This window comes from Chiloscyllium plagiosum, unplaced genomic scaffold (assembly GCF_037043375.1).
Source record: "Chiloscyllium plagiosum isolate Xiang-an unplaced genomic scaffold, Cpla_swu_hap1 HiC_scaffold_48, whole genome shotgun sequence".
Lineage (NCBI taxonomy): Eukaryota > Metazoa > Chordata > Chondrichthyes > Orectolobiformes > Hemiscylliidae > Chiloscyllium > Chiloscyllium plagiosum.
In genome coordinates this window covers 4,813,450-4,837,549 of record NW_028270186.1, presented here as the reverse complement: position 1 = coordinate 4,837,549, position 24,100 = coordinate 4,813,450, and the positions used below count along the sequence as shown (strand labels likewise).

At 51.1% G+C, this 24,100-nt stretch overlaps 1 protein-coding gene across 3 annotated transcripts; it reads right to left on the bottom strand.

Moving 5' to 3' along the window:
* Positions 1 to 73: 73 nt before the first annotated feature.
* On the bottom strand, positions 74 to 22,024 carry LOC122543031 (phospholipid phosphatase 4-like). Of its 3 annotated transcripts, none has more exons than XM_043681220.2 (9): positions 21,928 to 22,024; positions 21,135 to 21,238; positions 16,485 to 16,596; positions 15,191 to 15,299; positions 13,706 to 13,796; positions 13,177 to 13,240; positions 12,037 to 12,161; positions 6,318 to 6,488; positions 74 to 2,791 (listed from the first exon to the last, which is right to left on the bottom strand). In XM_043681220.2, the coding sequence occupies exons 3-9, from the start codon at positions 16,553 to 16,555 to the stop codon at positions 2,625 to 2,627; spliced, it is 798 nt and encodes a 265-aa protein (XP_043537155.1). In that variant the 5' UTR covers positions 16,556 to 16,596; positions 21,135 to 21,238; positions 21,928 to 22,024; the 3' UTR covers positions 74 to 2,624. The 3 variants fall into 3 exon arrangements, with proteins under 3 accessions (XP_043537155.1, XP_043537157.1, XP_043537156.1); XM_043681222.2 differs by having other exon boundaries at positions 21,965 to 21,980; XM_043681221.2 differs by lacking the exon at positions 21,928 to 22,024 and adding an exon at positions 21,787 to 21,916.
* Between the last annotated feature and the right edge of the window lie 2,076 nt (positions 22,025 to 24,100).

Here is a 24,100-nt window from a genome sequence, read left to right as displayed (position 1 = left end):
CAGACAGTAACTCATCAACAGTTGCCAGTGTCACTGTGCAATGCCTTCATTGATAAATCGCAGAGAACCTTAGTCTTCTTCAGTCTTTGTTTTATTTCACCACAAAACAGAATACTTTCCATGAATACACAGGCTTGACTTGACATTATTTGCTGCAGGTGGTGTGTGGGACATAATACAGATCTGGACCACATTACAGTCTGCCCCTGGATATTTACACTACAAGACATCACTGACAAACACAATATTTGGTTCCTGCAGCCCACCCAGCGCAGAGGCTGGCGGGAGGTAAACACCAACAGCACAACAATGTGCTGCTTCAGCCTTCCTCTGCCTGTGGGACTGCACCCCATTGGAATCTCAAAGTAGCAGCAAGGTTGGTGGTGTGTCAAATTCTCTGGGTAGGTGAGACGGGGACCAGAAGCTGCTGTGCAAAGGAGGTCTGAAGATGGTACAGCTCTCCCTAGTATGTACCCTGCAGCTGGACAGGACCTCTATTTGAGACCTTCCAGATGGGTAGCCAGAGATGAAGGTGGTGAAAGAGGAGGGGAACAATTTCAGTGCATAGTGTAGGCAGTAGCCTATCTGCCGGAGAGAAACGAGGCTGCAACTCTGATAAGACCCGTGCTCCTACCATCAACAGGAGGGTCAGGAACAGGTCCCCCCATACTGGGCGGTTACCTTCTGTGCAATGTTGCAGCTTTGTGGGGTACTGGAGATGGGGGGGTTGCGAAAGAGATGTGTGCATGTCTGTGTGACTGTTGGTCACTGCACTGAACCAAGTCCTCAGCTTGGATACATCTGGACCTTGCTGTCATATCCAAGCATCCCCCCCCCTCCCAAATTGCGCTGTACATTGGGCACTCCTTCCCTGGACACAGCACAGCAGAGACACACTGACCTGCAGCGCACCGAATGTCAACAGGCTACTTTCTGGCCATTGGAACCACACTACACCCCCATCCACAGGAAGAACTGTTCCCCCACCCCCCCCCTCCCCAAAACACTATACAAAATACACGATGCCATGCTAATTCCACAGACGCAGCAGTGTGGCCAGGTCAGGAAGCAAAGCCCAGGGAGGGGCTCTGCATGCATGGTCCCATCTCTGGTTAGCAAGGCTGCAATGGTTGGGTTCAGCCCCAGAAACAACCCTCAGGTTCCTTGAGGGAGACAGCTTCAGGTGGGGTTTACCCCAGGAAGCAGCATGAGAAGTGCCTGGCAGAACTGAGGAGCAGCCTGCCACCCATCTCCCTGACAGAACCGTCTCAACACTGATACGGTCACACAGCCAGTACTGCAGTGTGTTTTGTCCCCACCTCCATAACCCATGTCATGTCTTGGTGACGGGGTGAGCAAGTGTCTCACGAAAATGAGTGCCACAGGTGACAGGCACAGATTCTTTTGAAAATTGGCTGCACAGACCCGTTGTGAGGCGCTGTAGGTGCGTGTGTTTGGCTCACACGAGAGCTGTACCTCTAAAAGGGCACAGTTTTGGGATGAGAGGTGGCAGAAATGAGATGAAATTACATATCCCGTCGATCCGCCGAGTTCACTTCCCCAGTGGGCGGGGGATAACAAGACACTGAATAAATAGGAGGAGCACACGGACTGATTTTCAGTCTGAAACGGGTTGAAAGGTCAGGAATGTGACGTTGAGGCAGCGGTGAGATCAGTCATGATGGTGTTGAATAGCAGAGCATGCTCAAGGGTTTTAATGGCCTGCTCCTAGCTTTAATGTTTGCGTGAACCTCATTTGGGGAAATTGGAAAAAGGTTTCTGACTGCATTTCTGTCTGGACTGACTTGGAAGTGAACTCCGGGCACCAGTCAAAGTGACGAGGGAGTGATCAGGGTGGGGGTCAGTGAGGAAAATTGCTCAGCTTTCCCAGCATGGTCTGTGGGTGAATCAGCAGAACAGGGCATGCACTGGGTCACCTTATGGGGATCTGAGGCTGGAATGACACAAACTCTGACTAAACCCACAGACCTGAACCCCTGGTCACAGGATATCCCTCCACTCTTATTCTGGGGAGTGAACACCAGGCACTGGTCTCAGTGAATACAGTACGGTGTAATGTTCAGATGGGGCACTGATGTTAACTCTCCAGAACATGCCGGTTCAGCACATTCCTGCACTCAAACCCTCAGCACCTTCAGAAACGCACTTATTTCTTACAACCATGATGTAGCATTGCCTTGGAATGATCTGGATTTTATTTGTGAAGTTTTAGATGCGAGCATAATTTGAACAATAAAAGATTTGCGTTGATAAATTTTAAAAAAGGTGGGGGGAAATCAGTCGCATTAACTTCATGAACTAATTAAATCTGAATGCTCTGGTGTCTTGCTGGTCCATTTAATTCCCTTTCTTTGCACACATATTGTGTGTACGTGTATGTGTGTATGTGTGTGCGTGCGGGTGTACGTGTGTGTACATGTAAGTGCGTGTGTCAGTTATATGTGCACTTGTTACAGTGCTGCACAAGGTCCCATTATAAATATGTGCAAATGTTGCCCCCCCCCCGCCCACAAACCCTGTCCCAAAAATAAAAGGAGAAGCGAGTTTACACGGCGAGGAGAGGCTGGATGTTTCCTGGTCCACATCCCTGAAGCGCTGGCTCTCTATACGTCCAGTTTGAAAGCAGGGTTGGAGAGTTTCCGCTCCTGAGTTGTAGACAGCTTGGTCTTCGGATAGGGTTTGTGACAGTCCTGGTCAGACAGGGATGGGTAGTGCTGCCGGTAACTGGTGTATGCCACCGTCAATCCAATCAGGGAACCAGCCACTACATCTGCAAGACAAGGATCGCACGTTATTCCCGGGGGACAAGCAGGAGGAGGCCATTCAGCCCGTCGGTCCTACCGCTCTTTAATACCATCATGAGTGCATGGGACACATTCCCACTTCCATCTGGACCATCCGGACATTTGGAGATGAACATTTGGTCCCCATCTCCAGATCATTGACAAATAGCAGTACCAACTGAGACCCAAGCACCGTACTCGTCATGGCCTGCCAAAGGGGGAATGCCCCATTTATTCTGACTGTCTGTGAACCAATCACTAATCTAGACCAGCATCTGATCTTCAATCCCATGTGCTTTCATCATTCCAACTTGCCTTCTCTTCTTTTCCTCACAATGAATCCTGTGGACTCTGTCTGTAACACTCCGTGGAATAGAAGCTTTCGCACTCTAGTTTTATCTTTCTTACCAGAGTGCTTTCAAATAATATTCTCCCTTTCCTTCACAGATCCTCCGACCTCCTTGACTGAGTCCTTAAATCCTCGGGTTTGCGACTTTATTAACTTCTTTGAAAAATCAGATGTCATCCCCTTCCATTTGTTTGTCAGCCACAGCGAACTGATCATTTTTTGACAGTATATATGGTTACAAGTACAGACCCTAACAAGAGACCATTCAGCCCATCATGCCCACACTACCCTCTGGCTAGGTTTGCAGCCTTTCACACATTGTCCTGGAGGTTCTGGCGTCCCAACGGACTGCCCAGAAGTTGCCTCATGGAACAACAGCAAGGTCTCAGGCTGGGAGATCTACCCTTCCCCCAGCCTCTCTCTGAAAAGGTTCTTCCTCAACTCCAGTCTGAGCCTTCCACCTCTTCCCTGAGAAGGACACCCCCAGTGCTTCATCACTGTGAAAAGTGCCTTCCTCTCCACCCGACTGGTGCCCGTCTTCACTTCCAATGTCCATCAGGTCTCCTCCCAATCTTCCGCAGACAACAGCCTCCCCGCCAAACCAAGCAGCATCTGGCTAAGTCCCCTCCACACAGCTTCTCTCATGTAACCACCTCCTTCCTGTCATATGATAATCAGAAGTGCACTCAGTGCTCTCTCTGGGACTGAGGAGAAAGTGAGGACTGCAGATGCTGGAGATCAGAGCTGAAAATGTGTTACTGGAAAAGCGCAGCAGGTCAGGCAGCATCCAAGGAGCAGGAGAATCGACGGTTCGGGCATGAGCCCTTCTTCAGGATGTTCCTGAAGAAGGGCTCATGCCCGAAATGTCGATTCTCCTGCTCCTTGGATGCTGCCTGACCTGCTGCGCTTTTCCAGCAACACATTTGCAGCTCTACCTGGGACCTGGCCAGCATTTCATACAGTTGCAGTAACATTGCTGTGCTTGTGTGTTCTGTACCTTGGCTAACAAAAGTGAAGTATCTTACATGCTGTCCACTAGCACATGGACCAGCCCTGCTACCTTGAGGCTATGCACTGGAATGTCCCTCTGATTTCACTGGATCCCAGGCTCCTACCTTTCACATTGTAACCCCTTGCCTTGCCCAAGTGAACCATCTCACAGTTTTCCTGGATTAGATTCCATTTGCCACTGTGGTCTGTCCAGATGACTGGTGTGTGATAGCCTCCTACACGGCCATCTCCTCTCTATTTACCACTCTGCCCACTCCCTATGCTTATGTCCAAGTTAGCAATGTAGACCACCAACAGCAGGGACTCCAGCAGCAAGCCATGTGCTGGAACTGCAGCCACACAAAAATCCTCCACAGAAAGTCACCTTGCTCCCTGGGTCTCACTGTGCCAAGGAACCCATGGCCTTTTCACGTCTTGCCCAGACTGCACCCAGGAAGCTTCTCTCAAGCCTTGCTAATGTTCACAGTGGCCACATCAAATTCCTGATCCTCATCAACATTCCTGGTGACCTCCTCAAAGGATCGTAGCTCTGAGTTGCCGAGGTCTGGTCATGCCTTTTCATCCATTTCCCCAATCCATCTCGTCCAATTTGTACCTAATGCCTTCCGAATTTTCCATCTTCAAATTGAGCACCCTTGCTTGCTTTGGAGTGCACTTCCTCACCTTCAAACCTCACGTACAATTCCAAAAAACCATGGTCAGACAGAACACACGGTTCACATTCCCAGAATGACAATTCCCTGTCCAAGGGTACTCACGGATTGGAACCAGGGATCTTGTGATCCGCAGTCCAATGGGCCATCACTGGGTTACACTTCCTCCTACTGAGCATTCCCTGAAACACAGCTTCACCGAGCAGTTGCTGCCTGTCTACACCTGCTATAATTTCATCACAGATTGGGACGACGGAATCATCGTACATCCCAGTACTCATCCAAACTCATTTCAGCCCCGAGCCCCACACAGGGTGTGGAGACTGGGTGACAACAAGTCCAGTCCCAGGAGGAGGTATTCAGTTGCATCTTTGAGGAGGAGACCGAGGCAGTGTGCGAGGACGGAGACTGGCACTGAAACAGTTTACGGCACAGGAGGGGGTTATGTTCAAAATCAGGAATGTGCACAAGACCAGAGTTGGAGGAAGTTGGGGAGCAGAGAGGATTGCAGGGTTGAGCCGATGTCAGATTTGGGAGAGACACCATGAGAAGATACATATAAAAAAACGAGGGAAGGGAAAATGGAAGCTGTGTGGGTGTGGCAGCCAGCGTCCATCTGTCAGTCAGTCACTCAGTCAGCGTACAGATGGGGAAAATGGACTGGAGAATTCCAACAGCTCATTTCCACAAGACATCCTGCTCAGAAAGCAGGGCCTGAGCAGGTCAATGGTGCTCATCAAGCTCAGGTCACTGCAACAACCAGTAGAGACAGACAAGGAAACCAACAGCTCCAAGGGACGTGAGGTCTTTCCTGCCCACTGCAAGCTCCAGTCAGAATTTTCCCAACGCAGCAGCTGAGGGATTGTCAGCTGGGAATACGCAGCCGGCAAAGGGACACTGCAGGAGAGAGAGGGTGTCAGACAGCGGAGAGAAAGAGTGATAGAGAGTGTGGAGTGAGAGTGTGATAGCACGGGGAGGGGGAGAGCGAGCGCGCGGGGGACAGATAGAGAGCAAGGGACCGCAGGGGAGCGCGAGAGCGGGGGAGCGTAAGCGCAAGACAGCACGGGCGCAAGAGAGTGCCAGGAAGCGCGAGCGCGAGAGAGCGCGGGGGAATGCGAGGGAGCGCAAGAGCATGCATGGGAGCACAAGAGAGAGTGGGCAAGCTCGAGCAAGAGAGCACAGTGGTACGCGATTGCGAAAGAGCATGGGGGAAGCACGCAAGAGCACGAGCATAAGTGTGTATGGGGAAGCGCGAAAGAAAGTGTGGGCGAGAGCATATGCCAGACACAGCATGCACCAAACACACTGTGTGACAGAGAGAGAGAGAGAGAGAGAGAGAGCGAGAGTGTAAGATTGCGTGAGAGGGAGAGTGTGCAATAGAGGACAGAGTGTGAAAGAGAGAGAGAAATAATGTGAGAGACAGAGTGTGAGCATGGCTACTTCGCAGTGGGCTGGGGGACGGTGCAGTGAGGGGTGGGACTGTCAGTGCGGGGCTCTTACCTTGCCAGTGGTGTCTGTAATCACAGGCGCGGGACAGTGCGATCATGGCCGCGATGTAGACGGGCAGCAGTGTTGCACACAGCCTCCAGCCTTTGCCACGGCCCCTCGATGAAAAACAGTGCAGCTTCCCTCCCAGGTAGAAGGTGGTGAAGCCCAGCCCGGCAAACGCAACTATGTGGGAACAACAAGAACAAGAACCACGATAATAACCGGGTGATACGGCTCAAACACAGGCTCTACTCAACAGCCAAACTCCCTCCTTCACTCTCACGGGGGTTCAGCTTGGGAGGGAGGGGGAAGGAGGGGACAGGTGGAGAGCATAACAACACTACCCCTCTGCAAACAACACTGACTGCGACAGCTTCCTCAGCGAGCAGTTCAACACAGCCAAATCCACACCACCCCAGTGTCAGCCACCTCTGACCAAACTGACAGCTGAAAGCTTATCGGGAGGAAGAGAGGGGCTAGGGATTCAAGGTGACTATCTGATCAGCCATGACCATACGGAATGGCAGAGCAGGGCTGGAGGGGTTGAAGGGCCTATTCCTGCCTTTTCTGCTCTGGTGTCAGACACCATGCTCAGTGAGAGGCTGCTCATCTGCATCATCACTGCAAGTGCCTGGGTTACAGGAACTGCCCAGTGTGGTCAGCATCTCGGGAGAGTGAGTGACAAACAGCCTGAGCTCGAGCTGAATAATGCATTCCATCTTCCATTGGTGCCACAGACTGACACAAGGTGACCTTCACCAACCGATACACAGTGAACTTCAGGTCAGTACACTCGACCATCCATCAGCTGGGGGAGGGAGTGAGCAAATAACTTCCACAAGTGAGATGTCTGACCATCTCCCCTCACTGTTCATTGGCATTTCCTTCCCTCAATCATATCTGCGTCCTGGGGTCTGTTATTGAAACCAATCATCAATTCATGGCTCATCAGGACAGAATCTGAACTGCGCTGGCATTCTAACTATCTTGTTTCAGCAGCAGGAAGAGCAGGAGCATCAACCAGGGGGTGATGGGAAAGAGAAGCACTGATTTCAAAGCTTCCCTTGTGAATAGGCAGAGCGCACGCTGAGCAGGAGCGGACACGGGACTACTGAGTAAGTCAAGTCATATATTTGGGCAGTTACCCGAAACACTACTTCAGTAGTGTCTCTCACCCATCCTCCTCCTGCTCTCATAAAAAAAAGGTTCTATTCACCAGATTGGTAAGGTAATTAGCTTTTTTTGGTTCTTTATTTTTCTCCAGTCTCTTTGGGAATTTACAACAGTGGGGATGGAGGTTTGGTCAGTTGAATATTCCTCCTGTACAATGTGGGAGCTAAGGGTCACCATAGTGTCCCTGGTGACCTCACCTGCGGGACATGAACCCATATCCAGCTCCTCGGAAACTGCATGAGGGAACTGGAGCTGGATGCACTTCAGATCACTCGGGAGGTGGAGGGGGTTATTGAGAGGAGTTACAGGCAGGCAGTCACACCTCATGTGCAAGAAAAAGGCAGATGGGTTACTGTCAGGGGACAGGAAGGGAACCGGCAGACAGTGCAGGGAATCCCTGTGGCCATTCCTCTTAATAACAAGTACACCGTTTTGCATACTGTTGGGGGCGGGGGAATGGCTTACTGGGGTAAGCCATGGTCTCTGGCACAGAGTCTGTCCCTGTTGCTCAGAAGGGAAAGGGAGAGAGGAGCAGTGCATTCGTCATTGGGGACACCATAGTTAGGGGGACAGATAGGAGGTTCTGTAGGAACAAGAGAGACTCACAGTTGGCGTGTTACATAACCAGGTGCCAGGGTCCGTGATGTCTCGGATCGTGTTTTTGGGATCCTTGCGGGAGAGGGGCAGCAGCCCCAAGTCATGGTCCACATCGGCACTAACGACATAGGTAGGAAAAGAGATGGGGATTTCAGGCAGAAATTCAGGGAGTTGGGTTGAAGCTTAGAGCTAGAACAAACAGAGCTGTCCTCTCTGGTTTGTTGCCCGTGCCACGTGCTAACGAGGTGAGGAATTGGGAGAGAGAGGAGTTGAACACGTGGCTACATGAATGGTGCAGGAGGGAGGATTTCCGATACCTGGATAATTGGGGCTCATTCTGGGGTAGGTGAGACCTCTACAAGCAGGATGGTCTACACATGAACCAGAGGGGTACCAAGATCCTGCGAGGTGAGGAAATTTGCTAATGCTGTTCGGGAGGGTTTAAACTAATTCAGCAGGGGGTTGGGAATCTAAATTGCAGTTCCAGTGTCCAGGAGATTGAGAGCAGTGAGGTCAGAAATATGGTTTCAAGGTTGCAAGAATGCACTGGCAAGCAGGAAGGTGGGTTAAAGAGTGTCTGTAACGTCTGGAATAAGGTGGATAAACTTGCAGCATAAGTTGGTACCTGGATCTTCGAATGCTGTGTTCATTTTGGAGACATGGATGGAGCAGGGACAGGAATGGTTGTTGCAGGTTCTGGGGTTTAGATGATTCAGTAAAGACAGAGAAAATGGTAAAAGTGGGGGAGGTGTGGCATTGTTAGTCAAGGACAGTATTACGGTGGCAGAAAGGATGTTTGAGGATTCGTCTACTGAGGTAGCATAGCTGAGTTTAGAAACAAGAAAGGAGAGGCCACCCTGTTGGTAATTTTCTATCGGCATCTGAATAGTTCCAGAGGTGTTGAGGAAAGGATAGCAAAGATGATTCTGGATAAAAACGAGAGTAACAGACTAGTTGTTGTGGGGGCTTTAACTTTCCAAATATTGACTGGGAATACTATAGTTCAAGTACTTTAGATGGGTCAGTTTTTCTCCCATGTGTGGAGGAGGGTTTTTTGACACAGTATATAGACAGGCCCCAACAAGGGGTGAGGCCACATTGGATTTGGTATTGGGGAAAGAACCAGGCCTGGTGTTAGATTTGGAGGTGGGTGAGCACTTTGATGATCGTGACCACAATGTTTACTTTAGCAATGGAAAGGTATACCGTAGGGCAAGAGTTATAAGTGGAGAAAAGAGAATTACGATGCATTCAGGCAAGATTTAGGATGCATAGGATGGGGAAGGAAACTGCAGGGGATGGGCACAGCTACTGCAGGTCCTTGATAACTATGTACCAGCCAGGCAGGGAGGAAGTGGTCGAGTGAGGGAGCCGTGGTTTACTAAGGAAGTTGAATCTCTTGTCAAGAGGAAGAAGGAGGTTTATGTTTGGATGAGACGTGAAGGCTCAGTTCTGGTGCTTGAGAGTTACACGTTAGCCAGGAAAGACCAAAAGAGAGATCTAAGAAGAGCCAGGAGAGGACAGGCGAAGTCATTGGCAGATAGGATCAAGGAAAACCCTAAAGCATTTTACAGATATATCAGAATAAAAGAATGACTAGATAAGATTACTGCCAATTAAGGATAGTAGTGAGAAGTTATGCGTGGAGTCAGAGGAGATGGGGAAGCGCTAAATGAATATTTTTTGCCAGTACTCACACTGGAAAAAGACAATGTTGTCAAGGAGAATACGGAGATACAGGCTACTAGACTAGGTGTGATTGAGGTTCACAATGAGGACGTGTTCGCAATTCTGGAAAGAGTGAAAATAGATAAGTCCCCTGGGCCAGATGGGATTTATCCTAGGACGCTCTGGGAAGCCAGGAAGGAGATTGCAGAGCCTTTGTCTTTGATATTTGTGTCATCATTGTTGACAGGAATAGCCCCAGAAGACTGGAGGATAGCAAATGTTGTTCCCTTGTTCAAGAAGGGATGTAGAGACAACCCTGGTAATCACAGACTAGAGAGCCTTACTTTGGTTGTGGGTATCGTGTTGGAAAAGGTTGTAAGAGATAGGATTTATAATCATTCAGAGAGGAATAAGTTGATTAGGGATTGTCAACATGGTTTTGTGAAGGGTAGGTCGTGCCTCACAAACCTTATTGAGTTCTTTAAGATGGATCAAAAAGTGGATGAGGGTAAAGCAGTAAATGTGGTGTATATGGATTTCAGTAAGGCATTTGATAAGGTTCCCCATGGTAGGCTACTGCACAAAATACGGAGGCATGGGATTGAGGGTGATTTCATGGTATGAATCAGAAATTGGCTAGCTGAAAGAAGACAGAGGGTGGTGGTTGATGGGAAATGTTTATCCTGGAGCTCAGTTACAAGTGCTGCACCACAAGGATCTGTTTTGTGGCCACTGCTGTTTGTCATTTTTAATAAGTGACCTGCATGAGGGCATTGAAATAAATATGCAGATGACACGAAGGTCGGTGGAGTTGCGGATAATGCTGAAGGATGTTGCAGGTTACAGAGAGACATAGATAAGCTGCAGAGCTGGGCCGAGAGGTAGCAGATGGAGTTTAATGTGGATAAGTGTGAAGTGATTCACTTTGGAAGGAGTAACAGGAATAAAGAATACTGGGCTAATGATAAGATTCTTGGTAGTGTAGCTGAGCAGAGAGATCTCAGCATCCATGTGCATAGATCCCTGACAGGTGCCACTCAGGTTGATAAGGTGGTTAAGGCGGCGTGTGGTGTGTTAGCTTTTATTGGTAGAGAGATCGAGTTTCGGAGCCACAAAGTCATGCTGCAACAGTACAAAACTCGGGTGTGGCTGCACTTGCGTGCATTGTGTACAGTTCTCGTCACCACATTATTGGATGGATGTGGAAGGTTTGGAAAGGGTTCAGAGGACATTTACTGGGATGTTGCCTGGTTGGGAGGGAAGGTCTTCTGAGGAAAGGCTGAGGGCCTTGAGGCTGTTCTCGTTGGAGAGAAGAAGGTTGAGAGGTGACTTAATTGATTCATATAAGATAATCAGAGGGTTAGATAGGGTGGACAGGGAGAGTCTTTTTCCTCGGATGGCGATGGCTAGCACGAGGGGACACAGCTTTAAATTGAGGGGTGATAGATAGAGGACAGATGTCAGAGGTAGTCTGTTTAATCAGAGAGTGGTAGGAGCATGGAATGGACTGTCTGCATCAGTCGTAGGCTCGCCAACTTTAAGGGCATTTAAATGGTTCATTGAATAAACATATGTACGAGAATGGAATAGTGTAGGTTAGATGGGCTTCAGATTGGTTCCACAGGTCGGCACAACGTCGAGGGCCAAGGGCCTGTGCTGCGCTGTCATGTTCCAAGTTCGATATTGTGGCTTTAAGAGCAGGTGAGAGGGTAAGAATACTGCAGTGAGTACTCCCCAAAGCCTGTCCATCATCCACAAGGCAGGAGTGGGATGGAATACTCCCCACTTGCCTGGATGGGGGCAGCTCCAATAACACGCAAGCAGCTTAACACCATCCAGAACAAAGCAGCCCCCGCTTGAGTGGCACCACATCCACAAGTGTTCACTCCATACATCACCGACCCTCAGTAGCAGCAGTGTGTACCATCTACATGATGCACTGCATTAATTCACCAAAGATCCTCAGACAGCACCTTCCAAACCCACAATTTTGAGGATTTCGAGGGACAAGAGTAGCAGAGAGACCTGAGCTGGCTATCAGCATTGTTTTGTTCCTGTTGAGTGTAAATCCTCAAAAACCCTCCCAAATAGCATTCTGGCTCAACTTCCACCCGAAGGACTGACGTGGTTTAAGGAGTCAGTGCTCCCCCACCACCTTCTCCGGGGCAATTAGGGACAGGTAACCAGCAAACCCCACATCCCATGAAGGAGGTCAATGAAGGATCCAGGCGGGCGGGTTATCGTGGATGTGTCTCCGCGGTTACCTAATGGACGTGTGGTCAGTTGTACTTACAGGAGGAGTGACCACTGGGAAAGCTCTTCCGGCCCTCCATGATGGAGCCGGGGTCACCGGTACATTGCATGTCCTCCGTTACCACTCCATCCGGGAAGCAGCGGTAAAAATAATCCGGACGTGGCCTGCAGAGCAGAGGACACAGTCACCAGCTTGAACTTTCACAGCGCATGGCCCATGTGTCAGCCCTGCCCAGCTACCACCTTCTCTGTCAAATCATTTCGACGGTGAGAGATCCAAGACAAATGGGAGGCACCCACTGACAATCCCAGCAGCAATTCTGGTCAAACCGCATTTGCCAGAGAGTAGTCACAACAGTCTCCCTCACTGTCCAAAATACACAGAGAACCAAACACCATAGATACATTCCCAAAGTTGCAACAGAAGGAAATCAAAGCCAGCATCAACACTGGTCAGAGATGTACAGCACGGAAACAGACCCTTCGGCCCAACCCGTCCATGCCGACCAGATATCCCAACCCAATCTAGTCCCACCTGCCGGCATCCGGCCCACATCCCTCCAAACCCTTCCTATTCATATACCCATTCAGATGCCTTTTAAATGTTGTCATAAATGCAACTAGTAACAAGTGCAACTTTGTACCTGTCAGTCTGAGTAAACACTGCACAGCCCTGTGGGACAAAGGGATCCAAGTGTTTTGGTGGATGTCTACTGCTCTTTAAAGGTTGGGGAGATTAGCCATGACCTGGTCGCTGCTGAGGATAAGGTGCTGGGAGTCATTCAGAGAATAACTGGCATGACCAGGCGTCGAATGATGCTCTGTCACAGCACTGTGGTCAGCCATTCTGTACCAGAACACAGTTAGTCCCCAATGTGCCTTTCTGGAGATAACCCAATGTGTGTCAAGGTCCAACCCCTGGACAACTCCAAAGCCCATGTGCTGATGACTTGTTCAAGTTGAGGTGCTGAATCACCACGTTAAGGGTGAATGGTTTCAGAGCTATCACTGGGGGTGAGCCGAGATGCAACACACAGGGTTTTGAAATCCCCAGACGATGAATTACATCTTCAGCTTTCAGGTCCAGACCCTGCTCGGATGCTCAGGCCGTCCAGTGGGACATAACCCCCTGCACTATCGCTGCAGGAAAATGTCCTGAGTCACGTGTGTCCTGACTTACCTTCCAATCACAAGTTTCAAAGTGTTTGTGATCACTCCATTTAGAACCAGACCCAGGGAGGCAGCTGCATGGGAAAAGACAACAATTAGTGATGCCCGAAGCATGGGGAGCGAGGAGGGATTACAGATAGTCACTGATCAGTGAGTACATCAGAGATCCGGAGAAAGTCCCACCCTCTCGACTTGCCAACGCTGGTGAGTGCAGGCAGAAGGATCAATTTCACTCCTGAGGGAGTGACGGTGTGGGTGTAAAACATTTCTCCTGTCCCTGAAGGGAGCTGTTTCAGACCAATATCTGACACCCAACCCCCCAAGCAGCACCCAGTTACAATCAAACAAAGTCCTCAGTCGGGCTGCTTACTTGGGATCTTGCTGTGCACCCATTGGCAGTTGCATTCGCCTGCTCAAGAGGCCTGTGGAATGCTCTGGGGGGGGTGCGTCAGAAAGACTCCCTCCGTTTATTCCAAGAGGAACATTCTTCCGCTGGGCCCTGGCTTCCCATGGAGACTAAACGTACAAAGGTCGCTCACCTAGACAACCCTCCTTCACATCCCCGTTTTCTGAGCGATTCAGCACCTTCATCAGCAGGATCACCATCAATGGAGTCAGGAATGAAATGGCCTGGTAGGGGGAGAGAGGGGGGGAAGAGAGGGAGGAGGGGAGAGGGGGAGGAGGGGAGAGGGGGAGGAGGGGAGAGGGGGAGGAGGGGAGAGGGGGAGGAGGGGAGAGGGGGAGGAGGGGAGAGGGGGAGGAGGGGAGAGGGGGAGGAGGGGAGAGGGGGAGGAGGGGAGAGGGGGAGGAGGGGAGAGGGGGAGGAGGGGAGAGGGGGAGGAGGGGAGAGGGGGAGGAGGGGAGAGGGGGAGGAGGGGAGAGGGGGAGGAGGGGAGAGGGGGAGGAGGGGAGAGGGGGAGGAGGGGAGAGGGGGAGGAGGGGAGAGGGGGAGGAGGGGAGAGGGGGAGGAGGGGAGAGGGGGAGGAGGGGAGAGGGGGAGGAGGGGAGAGGGGGAGGAGGGGAGAGGGGGAGGAGGGGAGAGGGGGAGGAGGGGAGAGGGGGAGGAGGGGAGAGGGGGAGGAGGGGAGAGGGGGAGGAGGGGAGAGGGGGAGGAGGGGAGAGGGGGAGGAGGGGAGAGGGGGAGGAGGGGAGAGGGGGAGGAGGGGAGAGGGGGAGGAGGGGAGAGGGGGAGGAGGGGAGAGGGGGAGGAGGGGAGAGGGGGAGGAGGGGAGAGGGGGAGGAGGGGAGAGGGGGAGGAGGGGAGAGGGGGAGGAGGGGAGAGGGGGAGGAGGGGAGAGGGGGAGGAGGGGAGAGGGGGAGGAGGGGAGAGAGGGAGGAGGGGAGAGAGGGGCATAGGGAGACGGAGAGAGGGGGGAAAGAGATGGGGAGAGAGGGGAGGGGGGAAAAGAGGTGGGGAGAGGGGGGAGGGGGGGAAAGAGGTGGGGAGAGGGAGGGAAGAGGGAGAGGGGGACAGGGAGAGAGAACAGGCACACTGTTATTTTCCTCCCTGGGGAAGTGGCCTCTAGTCCTAGTCTCGGAGACATCTCTGGCTCAGTCAGGACAGGTATCTAAGTGGCAGGAATGACTAAGAGGAGGAAGAGAGAGCTCCTCAGGAGATGGCTCGTGGTCAGCGGTTGTCAGGCAAGATGCGGTGAGACACAAGCGGCAGCTTTTGGGCTGGACAGAACAATCCCGTCCAGGTCCCAACGCCTCCTCGGGTCAAGGGCCATGATGTTCTAAGAAAAGATGCAGACTTTTCTCTCGGGGTTCCCGCTGACGGGTTTCACATCGCAGGCCCTCGCAGAGTGACACTCGAATGGGGAAGGGGCTTTTCAGGAGGGCCCTGAGGAAGCGAGACATCTGCAGCTATCCAGATGAAGCTGGAGCAGAGATCACGGTCACAGGTGTGCTGCTGTCCATTGTGCACTCTCCCCCCCACCCCCACCTCCACACAATTTAGCCGGGGCGACCCTTTCGAACTGAGAGGGTCTTGGGGGAACACAATGGTCCCCGATTTCACTTACAAACATGTGCCAGGTGGGGACAGTATCCCGCTCGCTCCGAGGATTCTTGTACAGCCACATTTCCTCCGGGTGGATGATCCGGTGGAACGGAGTCAACGTCTCAGTAATCCTGCGGAATACATACAGCACAGACACACAGGAAATTGTCACTCAGTCCCTTCTCCCAGAGCACGAGCCCGTCCTTCAGCCCATCGGGAGCTGGGTACAGCACCGCCACGGGATCTGCCCAGCTCGTGGCCGTAGCCTGGGGACAGTCCCAGCAGGGCAGATGGTGAAACTTCATCAATACATGGAAACCGGGCTCAATGAGCACTGCCCACTACTGCAAAGACCCGACCTGGTTCATCAACATGCATCAACAGGGAAGGAAATCTGCCAAACTTACCTGGTCTGGCCTACCTGTGACTCCAGACCCAATACAACGTGGCTGACTCCCCACTCACCACAGAGTGGACGGGGGGTGGGGGAAGAGAGTAGAGATGGGACATAAATGCTAGTTTGGCCGCTGACACCCACGTCTCACAGACACTGACAGAATACAGAGAGACTTGGACAGAGTGGGCGTGGAGAAGGTGTTTCCACCAGCGTCAAAGATGAGAACCCAAGGGCTCAGCCTCAGTGTGAAGGGACGACCCTTTCGAACTGAGATGGTGGGGAGTTTCTCCAGCAGAGGGTGTGGATCTGTGGAGGCCAAGTCACTGAGCGTATTTAAGACAGAGCTTTCTAGTGCCTGGTATTTTTGTGCTGACCTGTCTGGAAAGACAGGATCCAGGGTTATGGGGAGAAGGCAGAAGAACGGAGTTGGGGAGCCATGAGTAAATGGTGGAGCTGACTTCATGGGCCAAGATGCTGGACTGGGGTGGACAAAGTTACAACTCACACAACACCAGGTTATCATCCAACAGGGTTGTTTGGGAGTACAAGCTTTCAGAGGGCTGCTCCTTCGTCAGGTAGCTGTGATCCTGCTCCACTAGTGACCTGATGAAGGAGCAGCGCTCTGAAAGCTTGTACTCCCAAATAAACCTGTTGGACAATAACCTGATGTTGTGTGATTTGTAACTTAATGGGCCAAGTGTGGGCCTAATTCTCCTCCTGTACCTTATATGGCAGCCCCTGAACACACTGCCAACATGAGCAGCAGTGAGGTTTGTTTTAAATAACATCGACTTCAGCAACAGCAGGACACTTGTCAGGAGTGATGGGTACTGGCAGTTTGTAACCATGGTCAAACTTTACAGCAGCGAGATAGGTAACACCACCATAGACAGAATAGTGACAGGAAACAAAGACTTACAGGAATACTGCAAACAGGAATAATCTTAGCGCCACCTCACAGATTAAGTTAACTACAATATTCTTCCGCATGGTGACCCGAGCGTTCAGGTGCCTGGCGTCTCACTGCCGACCTGTTTGGAAAGACAAGACAAAAGCACATGGGATCCCGGGTCACTCGGCAAGGTGGATCCAATATGGGCTCAGTGCGAGGAGACAGAGGGTGGTGTTTGGAATGGAGGCCGGTGTCCAGTGGCGGTCCACAAGGATCAGTGCTGGGGCCTCCCCTCTGCCCCTGATTATGTATGAACAATAAAGAAGGAGTATTATACACTAAGTACGCAGAAGACACAAAGATTGGCCAAGCTGTTGATAATGAGGAGGAAGGCCTTGGGTTCCAGAAGGATACACACGGGTTGATCAGATGGGCTGATCAGCGACAGATGGAATTTAAACCTGCCAACTGTGAGGCGATGCACATTGGAAGAAGCAATAAGGCAGGGGAGTACTCAATGAATGGCAGGACGCTGGGAAGCTGAGAGGAGCAATGGGATCTTGGGGTGCTCGCCCACAAACTCCCAAAGGCAGCAGGACACGTTCACAAAGGAGTTAAGGCGGCATACGGGACACTTGCCTTTGTCAATCATGGCATTGATTATCGGAGCAGGGAGGTGATGTTGGAACTGCACAGGACTTGGGTTCGGCCCCAGCTGGAGGACTGTGTGGCGATACTGGTCCCCACACGAGAGGGTGGATGGGATTGGACTGGAGGGGGTGCACAGTGGATTCACCAGGATGTTGTCTGGGATAGAGCGTTTCAGCAGCAGAGAGGCGCTGGATAAGCTTGGGTTGGAGTGAAGAAAACGGAGAAGGGATCTGACAGAGGTGTGGAAGACGACAAGGGGCACGGACAGGATGGAGAGAAAGCAGTTATTCCCCTGAGTTGATAATAACAAGGAGAACAATTTGAAGGTGAAAGGCAGGAGGTTTGGAAGGGATTTGAGAAACAACACGTCCCCCTGGAAGGTACTGTGTGCCAACGCTGATTCTTTAATGAGATTACGTAGCCCTTGTTTTTTTTTACGAGAGAGCGCAAACGACTCCGAAAAGTCTGGGGTTGAAGGGTTTTTGGGGCCAATGTGATAATAACTAACAGATACTGCCTCAAGTAGAGGCTTTCAAGTTTAACAAACCCTTGTCCAATGAAAGGGGAGCAGTCAGCTCTCCCAGCTCAGCTTCTCTCTGGTTTGGTTTGGGTTTTAGCAGTATTGTGGAAAAAGCTGCTGGACCCAAAGGAGTAGGTCCAGGCTGGTACTCTCTCTCTGACCTCTCTCCTGGAAGACCCCGGGTTTGGTTTTACCTTTTGCTTATGGGGATTATTGCAAGTATTTGGAACAGCATCATTAAATGGGGATTGTCTGTTGGGTTTTCGGAGAGGTTAAGTTACTCGGTATTCTGTTTTCTGTGGTTTGTGTTTCATTCGGTACTCTTGTAAATAAATTCTATTCTGTTTAAAACTAAGTGGTTGGGCCAGCTACATCCCTCCTGGAATATCCACACTACACCTGCTTAAAACAATTTGCAAGGTTCGAGTCTGGGCTACTTTCTTGAAATGTTGAGAGGGGCTCTGGCCTGGTCCATAACAAGTCACAGAGTGAAATGCACGGCCAGGGAGGGTCGATGAGGTGGGAAACCTCACAATGTTCAACAACTCCTTGGACGCGCATTGGAAGTATCTGGAAGGGCTGGAAAATGGAATTAGTGCAGACTCGATGGGTCGAAGGGCCTCTCTGTGCTGGATGTCCCTTTGATATCCTATTCCCCTGAACCAAGCCACAGTTCGCAGTCATTTCCAGTCCTACAGGAGCTTTTCTGCCCATCAACTCCTGCATTGCCCCAAACTGTATGAACAAACACAAGCTCAGAGAAAGATCTTTCAAACACCTGAGCTGATTTTGCAGTCACATTCATGAACCAACTCTGGTAAGGAAGCGGGCAAACCACATTGGAAGACAATCCCAAATACTAACGACCATGTCGGAGCAGAAACTCCTCTGCTGTGCCATTTTCAAGGGAGACTCCTAATTTGTAACCATGTGCCCTTGGTCTCAATTCCCCCCACAAGGGGAAACACTGTCCTCGTATCAGCTTCATCACAATCCTCCCAAACCAGAATCTGGATTCACACCTAACTTTTCATTCTTCTCTCTGAACAGCTAAGAAATCTTGTATAGCCCAGAGCATCATACAGCACGGAAAGGGACCCTTCGGTCCAACCAGTCCATGCTGACCATAATCCCAAACTCAACTCGTCCCACCTGCCTGCTCCTGGCCCATATCCCTCCAAACCTTTCCTATTCAAGTGCTTATCCAAATGTCTTTGAAATGCTGTCACTGTACCCACATCCACCACTCCCTCAGGCAGTTCATTCCACAAACCACCCCCATATCTTTTTTAAATCTCTCTCCTCTCACCCGAAAAACATACTCTCTGGACTACAAATCCCCCATCCAAGGGAAAATTTTCACGTCCCAGTGTGCCAGATATATATCAATGAGGAGTGAAAATAGGCCATTCAGCCCCTCCAGCTTGCTCCATCATTCAATGAAATCATTGCTTATTTAGGGGTTATGGTCCAACTTACATATTCCTGTCCACCATCTGATTCTGTTCAATTCAGCTGCGTCACAAGAACCTATTCTCCTGTGCCTCAAATAATATCAATGACACTGTCCCCACCAATGTCTGAGGCACAGTTGCAAACACACACATCCTGTTGAGAGCAAAATTCTCCTCGTCTGCCCTGAAAAGGTGATCCCTAATTTTTTGAAGAGTGCCCAGTCGTTCTGCCCAGAAGCACGAACATTCATTCCAAATCCACTTTGTGAAAACCATTCAGCATCACGTTAACAGGTCATCCCTCATGCTTCTGACCTCGAGTGAAAGCAAGCCCAACTTGTCCACCCTCGCAGTGAAAGACAACCCACTTGCTCCTGGTATTGGTGGGGTAAACTTCCTCTGAACCACATCCCAAGTACTGACATCAATCCTTAAATAAGGGGACTGTAAGTGTTCAGTGTTTGAGATGTGGTTCTCACCAAGGCTGGATATTATCCAACAGATCTGAACAAGTTGATCTTTATGGCCTGCACTGAAGAACCTTCTAGCGGTTTTGTTTCTCGAGTGAGGGGAGTTATGATGACAGGAGAATATCACCACATGAACCGAGCACGTATCTCAGACTCTTGTCTGTCAGGATTCTGGAACTGCTTCTGCACAACAAATCAAAGACAGGTTCAGCTTTGAGCCTGCAGCTTTGCCGGGTATGCACACGCTATCTTTACAGTTCTGAACCCAAGAAGGTTCGTGTGCAGGTACAAGCAGTCATCAGAGAAGCTGACGGAATGTTCTGCTTTATGCAGCAGTCAGAAGATCAGGCTTCAGTCCAACAGGGCACAGGTGAGACTATGTCTGGAGTACTGTGTCCACTACAGGTCACTGTACGTACACAATCATGCTAATGCATTGGAAGCAGGTCAGTGAAGGCTTTCTAGCTCATGCCTGGAATAAGCAGATTGCTTTCTGAGGCAAGGCTGGACAGGCGAGGGCTGTATCATCTGGAGTTCAGAACAAACAGAGGTGACCTCACTGAAACAGACAAGATCCTGTGGTGGACATGGAGAGGAGATCTCCCCTTGTCAGAGAATCGAGAACCAGGAGTCATGGTTTAAAAATCAGGGCACACCCATTTCAGAGAGAACAGCTTTTATGCTTTCTAAGGGTTGGGATTGTTTGCAATTCCTTTCCTCAAAAGGCAATGGATGCAGAATCTTTCAGCATTTCTAAAACACTGTTTTAATTACCAAGGGGATGAAAGATTATTAGGGTCGTGCAGGTGATGCTAAAATGTGATCAGCGACGATCTTATCAAATGGTGGGGTAGACGTAAAGGGCCAAGTGGCCTCTTGTTGCTCCCTGTTTCAATGTCCCACAGATAAAGGATCATGGGAAAAGGCTGCACACTATCACACAATCTTGACCAATTCCTCCCTGCTGGGGTTCCTCCCTCACCCAATCATCCCTCAGGTAGCCCTTTGGAAATTTCATGTTGAAGTTGCTTCTATTGTGCCTCACAGCACCAGAGACCCGGGTTCAATTCCCACCTCAGGTGACTGACTGTGTGGAGTTTGCACGTTCTCCCCGTATCTGCGTGGGTTTCCTCCGGGTGCTCCGGTTTCCTCCCACAGTCCAAAGATGTGCAGGTCAGGTGAATTGGCCGTGCTAAATTGCCCGTAGTGTTAGGTAAGGGGTAAATGTAGGGGTATGGGTGGGTTGCGCTTCGGCGGGGCGGTGTGGACTTGTTGGGCCGAAGGGCCTGTTTCCACACTGTAAGTAATCTAATCTAATCTAATCATTGTCTATCAAAGCGTTGCCTTGTCACAACATCTGTCACGCACCCATTAGTTCTTTTAGCAGTTTTTTTTTCTGTTTTGGCTGCTCCAGATGCCAATCCTCCTGCCAGTGGAAACAGCCCTCTGATGCCAGTCTCAGCGACCCCAAAACCCAAGACCCCTCCACCCTATATGCATACAGCGGCACCTTCTCATCAATCGTGCCCTCTCCTATCAACATTGCAACATCAGGCGGGCACCGAGGCGGCCTTGTACGTACCATCAAAGTGGACCGGTGGGGGGGGGGGGGTCGACCGCACACCAGGCCGTTGTGTGACTGGCTGCGCTCTCGCCTCAGGTTCGGAAGGGCACCTTCACTTCATCCTGCAGGGCGATCAGAAACAAACAAGGCAAAGGTCCGTGAGCAACGGCAAAACGCTCCAGGCGCCCACCCCAGCCTCTGAGACCCAGCGGGCGCCAGGGGCCCACGTCGGATTAGTGGCGAGCGGCAGGGCAAAACCTTACGGAGTGGCAGGGCTGGTTCAACGGGGCCGAGTGGCCTCCTCCCGATGGCCATGTGCCCACGGGTGCCGCAGAGGTCACAGTGGGCAAGGGGGCCAGGCAGGAATTTTAAAAAAAGGAAAGACCGCTTGCGGGGCACAGGCAGGCGGGAGGCCTTTCGTCCCATCGAGTCTGTGCTAGCCCATCCAGCTGTGGGATGTAGGGAGAGCAGATTAAGCCAGAAAAACGCGCTGGAAAACATCGCGGTGCCCAGTGTGGGTCAATTGAGCAGGAAGGGAGGGAATAGTGAGGCATCCCACCCCTTCCTCTACCCCAACCCCATCCTAAGACCCAGTTGTGAGGGGCAGGTGATGGGGGACCGTTTCATTCCCCCCCCAACCTTTCCTTTTACAATCCAAAAGGACTTTTACTCTCTGTTTTTCATTGGCCACAATGGATATAGGGCGTGGTTACGATCAGCGACTTCTCCGTCCGACATCCCGTGAGCAGCAGCAGCAGCGGCGGCGTCCCCCCTCCGTCCGGTTCCCCCGCCACCCTCCGCCTGCACTCACCGGCTCGGTCACCCGGACAACACCAGTCCTCGCTCACCTCCAACTGTGACGTGGCAGCAAGAGCGGACCGCTCCACCCACCCCGACCTCCCGCCGCAGCGCCGCCCCGTTGCCACGCCACGCCACGCCTCCCGATCGAGGAACGCAACTGCAGCGCCAACGCCACGATTGAAGTCTTCCGCCGCAGCGCCGCCAGCCGCATAGGAGTCCCACTGCAACTCCACACCCCGCCGAACTTCAACCCATCCGGTCCTCCCGTCGCAGCGCCACCGCCGCATAGGAGCGCAACTGCAGCGCCAAACCAATGACTGCGGTCCTCCCGCTGCAACGCCGCCGGCCGCCTGGGAGAGCCACTGCAGCGCCAACCTCTCGTCCTCCACTGGACGCCCATGAGAAAAACAAGTAGGCTACTCTGCCCCTCTCCTCCCAGTTTGCTAGCCCGTCCATTCAATCCTGATGGCTCTGGTGGCATTCTCTCCAGGCAATGACAGATGGGCAGTAAAATACTGGCCTCGCCAGCCAGCACCGCTCACATCTCCTGAACAGATTTATCTCTAAAACATCCATGGACACCAACACAAACATTCGCCGCCCCTTTGTTGACCACAAATATGTCAAACTCTGGCTTAAAAAGATTCAAGGATCCTGCTGAAGGCTTGTCAAAGGTCTGCAAATCCCTTTCTTACTTGCTTTCAGCTGCAGACCTTGCAGTTCCCTCCCTCTTGTTGGTTGATCCAACTTTGTCTCAAAGGCTCCCACTCAATATCGACACTGGGACATCTTCATTGGTGTCCCAAAGACCTAACGCAACCCAAATTCAACAGTAACCCATGTTAGGGCAGATGAAGAAAGATTCATTGAAGAGGCAGCTTTTTGTGATTTGAAGGAAAGCTGCAAAGAGTCAGAAAATGAGGAGGTTATGGAGAAATCCCAGAGCTGAAAGCATGGCCATCAATGGATGAGAAAGATAAGTCTGAGCGACAACAAAATATGATCCACGTGTCAGAGAATCTACACCTATCAGGTCAGGAACGCAGCCAGGCTCCTGAGACACTTCTACCTAAATGTCTACCATCTGCAGGGACAGGGGCAGCAGGTACATGGAACCACCACCCAATGCAAGTCCCTCACCATCCTGACTTGGAAATATATCGACGTTCCTTCACTGTCACTGGGTTAAAATCCTGGAATTCCGCACCGCCCCCCCCCCCCCCCCGCCGGAAGGGCATTGTGGGTCAACTCACAGCACATGGGCTGCAGCGGTTCAAGAAAGCAGCTCACCCCCACCTTCGTAAGGGGCAACTAGGGACGGGCAATAAATGCTGGGCCCAGCCAGCGACACCCAGATCCCATTAATAAATAATAAACAAAAGACCATACAAAGGAGCAGCCACTACATTTCTCTCAGTTTTCTCTGTGTCTCTTAAAAATGAGCATGCGTTCATACTCTGCATCAAGTCTAATCATCAAAGTTTGGCACTTAAAATTTAAAAGATCAAAAATCTCAACTTGAAGTCCATGGTGCCCTCTTTTTTAATGTCAGTGTTGACAATCACTTGGAAGAGAATGAGCTGTTTCTCTCTGTACCCCAACTGCTTTGTGACTCCACTATTTTGTGTTGTGATGTCAGATTTCCAGCATCTGCAGAGTATTTTGCAGTCCACCTTGTTACCCTCTACGTGAGCCATTCTATTTCTCAATGTCAACGATAAATACTTGGCATGGCCTTGGGATATGTTGAGCTGCATTGGGTCAGAGGGGTTAAAGTTATATGTGACGAGTCTTAATGCAATGACTTCAAGTCTTTCAAAGTCCACCATATAAAATTTTCCAAAGTAGGTCTATCTGGAGTCAGTTACCTGATGTCAGAAGACCATGATAAATGGGAGCAGTCTCAGCCAATTGGCCCTTCTAGTTTCCTGCACTTTTTAATACAATCACGGCTGATCCCACACTCCTCATGCCCACTTCCTTGCCCTTTCCCCATGACTCTTGATTCCCTGACTGATCGAGAATCTCTCTGTCTCAGCCTTACATACAGGCTCCACCCCCACAGCATTGGGCAGCCTGGTGGCTCAGTAGTTAGCACCAGGGTCTCAGGTTCGATTCCAGCCTCGGGTGACTGTCTGTGTGAAGTTTGCACGTTCTCCCTGTGTCTGCGTGGGTTTCCTCCC